Raw genomic sequence first — 6,194 nt, 5'->3', positions numbered from 1 at the left:
CCCCCCCCCCCACCCCCCCTTTTTTTTTTCTTTCTTTTTTATTTTTTTTTATTTTTTTTTCTTTTTCTTTTTTTCTTTTTATTGTTTTATTTTTTTAATTTTGAATTTTTTAATTTTGTCATGTGATGGCTCTGCATTGCAACGCTCACAGCATCGCCATCAACAAGGCCCTGCTTTCCGCGGACTTGAGCAAAAACATGGACTCAATCATGGTCATCGCCGGTGGTGCAGCCATGCAAAGCTTTTCCCTGCCAGACCTCAACCCCGGCGTCGACTGCACGCTCTATAGTCATTATGCTAACCAAGTGTACTTGTTTGATGAGGAACGACAATGTGTCACCATTCCAGGTGGTGTTATGCAAGCGAGCATGGGTGTACCAGTCATGAAGGTGTGTAGAAATTGTTGTTCGAGCAGTGTAGCTCTACTCTCTGCTGTGCCATCTCCCTCCGCTTACTCTTCGCTACTTCTCACATAAAACTTTGCCCAACATTGGCGTCAAATAGGTGTTTGAAGCGACCACAGGGCTACAAAAGGCCGAGCTCAAGGGCCATGAACAGTCTATCATGTCTTCCTTCATGTTGAGCGATACGGAGCTGGTAACGGCCAGCCTTGACACCAAGATCATTGTTTGGGACCTCATGGCTTTGGCACCAGTGCGCACATACGAAGGCCATGAGCACCCCGTCTTGCGTTGTGTGTTGGTCGGTCGGCACATGTACAGTGTTGATGCCATGCAAAACATGCATGTCGTTGACATCGACTCGATGGAGTTGATCAACAAGTATGATGACGTGGATGGCTTCAATGACTTCAAGGACACGTACTCCGTGTCACTTCAGCCCACCACAGCAGCTTCGTTGAAGGCCATTCTCTGCGTCATGCCCGATGAGAAGCGCATCTTCCTCGGCGGCAATCATCGCTCATTCAAGGCAAGTTGCCGAACATCGCTAAAACTTGGAAACAGACGTACATCACTAACCTACATGATTCGTGTTCTGTTAGATGTACTCTTTGGATGGGTTTGAAGAGTTGAAAAATTATTCAGATACTTTTGTGCTTGTGAATGATGTCATTTGTCTTGGCCCCAGTCACATTGCAGTGCTGGAAGACCTTTGTATCAAGATTATGAACGTTGACACATGGACCGTGACACAGCAACTCACCGGGCACACCTTGGCGCCCGATTACATCAAGTTTTATCCTGATAAGTCGGTCCTCCTGACGACCGGCATCGATATGACGGTGAAAGTCTGGGGCGTTGTCACGCTCAAGAAAGTGACAGAGTCAGCTGCAGCCGAGCCCACGACCGCCACCATGCGCCATCTGACAGGCGCGTGCTTCCTTTCACCCGAACGATGTCTTGTGCACACAAATATGGACCCCCCCTTTGAGGTGGTCGACACCAAAACCGGACAGGTATGGTCTTAAGCACTGACGTGTTTCTCAGGCAGCTCAACGGGCGTCGCACCAGCTCGTGCTCTCACGTTGCACCTTGACCTAGGTCTGCGGTACACACGACAGCTTGCACAGTATTGATGGTGTGTCCGCCTCCTTCATGTGGTGTGCAGCGACAGCCCTGGAAGGCGGCCTTTTATTGATCACAGGCTATGACGCTGTTATTGTGATCAAGGACGACTTGTCTGCATTGGTCGCTACTTTCACTGCCCCATGCCTTGAGCGATGCAAACAAGTTGTCAACATGGGAGGAGGTCGCGTGGCTCTAGGCCAAGACAACCACGGCATCCTGGCCGTTGTAGATATCAACAGCAAAAAGGTGGTACACAACGACGAAGCTCATACCAAGCAAATCACTTCGCTGATTTACGATGCCAAAAGAAACCACATTTGGTCCATCGATTCCAACGCAAAGCTTTGCCAATGGTCTCAGGATCTTCGTTTGGTATGTTGTCATGGCGATGCAAACCTGAGAATCACCTGCTAGCAAAACTTCTTGTTCACCCTGGGTGTGTGTGCGCAGATCAAGTCGTGGGAGCTCAAGGATCTCCTCTCTCCGTCCTGCCTGGCTTTGTCGGCTGATGGGCAACACATCATGCTTGCGACAACCACCTTCGCCGCGTCAATTGCTGTGGCTGACGGACAGCTTGTCGGAAAAGGCTTTGTCTCGCACACCGCTTATGCCGTGGTACGCTTGACGAACATTGACGTGTTCAACCAACTTGTTTTACGCCATGGGTAGTTGTGGAGCATTGGTGCTCACTTGTACCCTGCTTGGACAGGATTCGGCTCTCAATCCCGCGCGCTCAATCTACGCACTTTTGCTCCATGGCAACTATGTGGACTTTTTCGAGACCGTGACCATGAAGCCGCTGCTGACCCTCATCTTTGAGATTCCCATCCATCGTCTGCTTGCCACACCGGACAACTCTCTTATTTTTGGTGGCGATGAGACATACACCGTTGCCTTCAATGACAAGCGCAGCCTTTTTGAGCCACGCCTTCAGAAAAGTGAGTTTTGCAGATTCAAGGAAACTCGGCTTGAGTTTATGCCAGAGGTGCCGGCAATTGTCACTAGGATCGCTTCAGCTCAACTGTGCATGTCGATTACCCCACTTCTCCAATCGTCCAGTCTCACTTGGCCAGTACAACGTGGACAAGACGAAGAAAGATGCAAATGCCACCAAGACCATTGCTTCAAAGACTGCCGCAAATCATTTCCAGGTTTGTGGGCACTGAAATTCCACGCACTTGAAACATGTTTGCACCTCGAAGGTTGGGGATGGGGTATCAGGGACTTGCGACCAGGCATTGACTCACTTGTTCTCTGGCATGCCCAGAAACTGTTGGCTGAGTGCGCCAATTCTGGAGATTTTGAGGGTGTCAAAGAGGCCATTGAGAATGGCGCAGACTGTAACAGCAAGGATGCGGTGCGTGGCGTCTGACCAATCTCGCATAAGGCACAGGCTTTGTCCTCGTTTCAGAAAATCACTCTGACCTGCGTTCCTCATCTGGCCGTTTGATGACATAGGAGTTTGGCATGACGTGCCTACATAGCGTTGCATCTTGCAAAGATGAGGCCGCGGCCGTTAAGATTGCCAAGTACCTGATTGAACAGGGTTCCGACATCAATGCTGTCAACCTTGTCACGGTAAAACTTTTGCGTTCTAACCATGAGGGATCTTGTCGCCATTGAATGTGCTTGTGTTGTACGGCTTGAATTTACATCAAGTTTTGCTCTGGGCAGGCATCCACCCCGCTATCGCTTGCGACCTCCTCGGGCACCGCTGGCGTGGTGCGCGTCTTCCTGGAGAATGGCGCAAAAGTAAATGAGATGGACGGAATGAACATGTGCATGCTCAACTTGGCCTTGTTTGGCGGCAAAATCGACATGGCTGAGATCATGCTCGAGTTTGGTGCCGATGGCAGCATTGTTGATCGGGTAAGTCGTCTCCGCCAACCTGCCTGGGGTGCCATTGAGCTTTTGCAACTTTTGTCGGGCACACGGCGTTGTTTTAATTTCATGTACTTTGGTTGATATGGTTTTTTAGACACAAATGAATGCTGTGGACGTGCTTCATAGCCGTTTCTCACAACTAGCCAGCTCGGATGAACTGGACAGAGACCCTGCACTCAAGGAACGCATGCTCAAGCTTCGACAAAGGCTTCTGGACGCTGGCGTTAAACCTGCCATGCCCATCCTCACCCCAGCTTTCCTGCAGTAAAGGCAGAGTCATTTCACAAACGCACATGTGATGTCCATGACACACTGCATGTTTTCCGTTTTTCTGTGGCTCTTGCGCGGAAATGCTTTTGACTTGCATGTCTCCAAGCTCGGTGTTGTGCTTTCTTTTCCCAATCAATTGTATGTAATCACGCAATAAGATATTGTCGAGATTTTGAACACGTTGTGGCCAGGTTTTAACGTGTCAAAAATCTCGTCGTGCTACCACTGTCGTAGCGTGCCTCAGGTAGAACCGTGCCGGTTTTGAGCTCTAAAAATGAGCTTACTGGGACTAGCATGCCTCAAAAGCTCCCAGTGACCTCTCAATGGATGGTGGTATATACACGTCTCGCTTCTGGACGGATCAAACCGCTGCAGAAAGATTTCGAAATGGCTTAAGCAAGCTGAAGAATGGAGCACCACGACGCTACACGGTTTGACCAAAAGAAGAAAAAAAAGAAAAATAACAAAAAATCTGAAAAAAAAAAAAAAAAAGTCGCCAAAAGCACAAAACCAAACAAATAAAACCCGTGTCATGTCAACAACTGACATGTCTGGAGATCTGATTGACTGTGGCTGAATCGGCTATGTAAAGGCCAGTCAATCAGGGCATCCTGTCGGAAATTAAAAGATTGACGCCGATCTCATATCGGCAGTGGCGGAAAACAAGGGTGACTTTGGTTTTTGCTGTTATCGTCACATTGGATGCAGACAAGATCTTGACCAGCTGAACGTCAATGCTCTGCATGACACTGTTAGAAAAACTTGATGCCATCCTCAAGATCATTGGGAGCATCATTCATCTGAATGAGTTCGGCCTTGTGTTCGCGTTGGAGTGCTGCAACTGCCTTGCGCAGCATTTCAGCATCAATGCCGTGGAAAGCTAATAAGCAATAGTGCCGTTGACCAAGGGCATTATGAGGGAGGCACGCCACAGCGATGCCAATAGCTATTGAGTGGAGCATCGTGCTGCGGCGCAGATTGAAACAGCAGGCAAATTGATTGCTTACGCTCAGATTCTGTACTTTCGCCCTCGCGCAGCTCGTAAAAGGTGCAGACGGTGTCAGTGTTGCCGGTTCGCACCGCCTTTGAAAGATAAAGCAAGCAACGCGTCCAGTGAGAGATGAGCCAACTGCTTTCTTCGTCATTGCCTTGTCAAGATACCCACCCAATCATATAAGAGCTGAGCCCATCTTGCAGGCGACTGCCAAATAAGAAGGCATGAGGTTCCGCCATCGATCCATTCGAGGTTGCCTGTCGAATAAGACGATGTGAGCATTGAAGACCTTGGGTGTAGAGTAGGCGGACACGCATGTTGTGAAACACGGGTGGCAAGTGGTCGAACGATCAACCCACCACGTTGTTCTAGATAGTCAAGCACAGATCTGATGCCGTCCGCGTTGAGGCTGCGAGCGATGGCACGGTTGCTGAAGAGCTCCATCTGTGGGGCATCAGCGACAACCAGGCGGTTGATATTGGCTCTTTTGGTATAGGCGAGCACCCAGTCGGCCCAGGTGGCCAGCTGCCGACGCCTTGTTTCTTCATTGGGTTGAAGCCTATCGTTTACATCCCGCGCCGCAACAAGGGGCCAGAGTACCCATTCGCCCGAGTCAGTCGCAGTGAGACGAAACGATGCGATCACTTGTGACACAGACGGGGACACGGGGACACATCAAGCCTACGTGAAAAAGGGCGGAAAGCTGTACTCCCAAGGCGCTTCTTCCAGGGCTTCCATCTTGTATCCAACGCAAGGGGAGATGGCTCGACGTTGCTCCCGTTAGCGCAAAGACAACTCGAGCGTCAGTACCATGCCTCCTTCCGCGAGAAAAAGAAAAGAGAAGAGAGAGAAAGAGAGAGAGATTTTGAGAGAGATTAGAGAGAGAGAGAGAGAGAGTTTGAGAGAGAGTTTGAGAGTTTGAGAGAGAGAGAGAGATTTGCATTCACTGTCAAAAACAAGAGAACAGACAAGGTAAAAAAAAATACTGAGGCCTTAGGTCCGATCAGGGTACGGGTTTCTGGCAAGACTGTTCAGGGTTATGATTGGTTTCGTTCTCTTGTTCAAGTGTAGTAGTCAATTGAGATGGCTTCCCGTGCTGTGCTTGTGTGGTGCTTTGGCGGAGGCTTGCAAAATTTACTTGGCGTGGGCAGACGCAAACTCCTTCATGCGACGAGCAGCCTCCTCCATTTTTTCCTATGAAAACATCGTTGGCGTGTCACGGTTGTGCGCGGGCAATGGGAAGAAGGAGTACAACGCACGAAAAAACAAAAACAAAATTGTGACGGCCTGACCCACCTGAGGGACGGTTGTGACGATGCGAAAGAAATTGGGCAAGCCGAAAACCTTGGCAGGCAGACAAAAAACGGATTGCTCTTGGAGTAGCTTCTGGGTGAAATCCACGTCATCAGCAATATCACGATACGCGGCTGGATCCACGCCCACCTGCAAGTGCCATCACAGTTGACCAAAGAAGCTCGAGTGAAAAGAAGGAGGGGGGGGGGGGGGGGGGGGGGGGG

The 6,194-nt window shown here is 49.8% G+C and overlaps 3 protein-coding genes across 3 annotated transcripts in view; 1 reads left to right on the top strand and 2 right to left on the bottom strand.

The window, feature by feature from the left end:
• The window catches only part of MONBRDRAFT_36329 (uncharacterized protein), a gene marked incomplete at its 5' end in the record, with an annotated part of 9,008 nt that extends 5,173 nt beyond the window's left edge, over positions 1-3,835 (top strand). Inside the window, 11 exons of the mRNA XM_001744237.1 lie at positions 168-389; positions 505-967; positions 1,101-1,417; positions 1,503-1,901; positions 1,980-2,144; positions 2,239-2,467; positions 2,589-2,680; positions 2,797-2,886; positions 2,988-3,107; positions 3,204-3,398; positions 3,508-3,835. Of these exons, the coding sequence (XP_001744289.1) occupies positions 168-389; positions 505-967; positions 1,101-1,417; positions 1,503-1,901; positions 1,980-2,144; positions 2,239-2,467; positions 2,589-2,680; positions 2,797-2,886; positions 2,988-3,107; positions 3,204-3,398; positions 3,508-3,681 (2,466 nt within the window). The 3' untranslated portion in view covers positions 3,682-3,835. The remainder of the gene's footprint in view (positions 1-167; positions 390-504; positions 968-1,100; positions 1,418-1,502; positions 1,902-1,979; positions 2,145-2,238; positions 2,468-2,588; positions 2,681-2,796; positions 2,887-2,987; positions 3,108-3,203; positions 3,399-3,507) is intronic.
• Positions 3,836-4,435: 600 nt separating this feature from the next.
• MONBRDRAFT_15611 (uncharacterized protein) lies at positions 4,436-5,415 on the bottom strand (the record flags this gene model as incomplete). Its single annotated transcript, XM_001744044.1, has 5 exons — positions 4,436-4,563; positions 4,691-4,766; positions 4,849-4,934; positions 5,037-5,236; positions 5,363-5,415. The coding sequence occupies 5 exons, from the start codon at positions 5,413-5,415 to the stop codon at positions 4,436-4,438; spliced, it is 543 nt and encodes a 180-aa protein (XP_001744096.1).
• A 42-nt stretch (positions 5,416-5,457) lies between these two features.
• The window catches only part of MONBRDRAFT_23830 (uncharacterized protein), a gene marked incomplete at both ends in the record, with an annotated part of 3,386 nt that continues 2,649 nt past the window's right edge, over positions 5,458-6,194 (bottom strand). Inside the window, 3 exons of the mRNA XM_001744043.1 lie at positions 5,458-5,623; positions 5,816-5,871; positions 5,974-6,104. Of these exons, the coding sequence (XP_001744095.1) occupies positions 5,458-5,623; positions 5,816-5,871; positions 5,974-6,104 (353 nt within the window). The remainder of the gene's footprint in view (positions 5,624-5,815; positions 5,872-5,973; positions 6,105-6,194) is intronic.

This window comes from Monosiga brevicollis, genomic scaffold (genome assembly GCF_000002865.3).
Source record: "Monosiga brevicollis MX1 MONBRscaffold_5 genomic scaffold, whole genome shotgun sequence".
NCBI lineage: Eukaryota > Choanoflagellata > Craspedida > Salpingoecidae > Monosiga > Monosiga brevicollis.
This window is presented reverse-complemented; position numbering and strand designations above follow the sequence as displayed.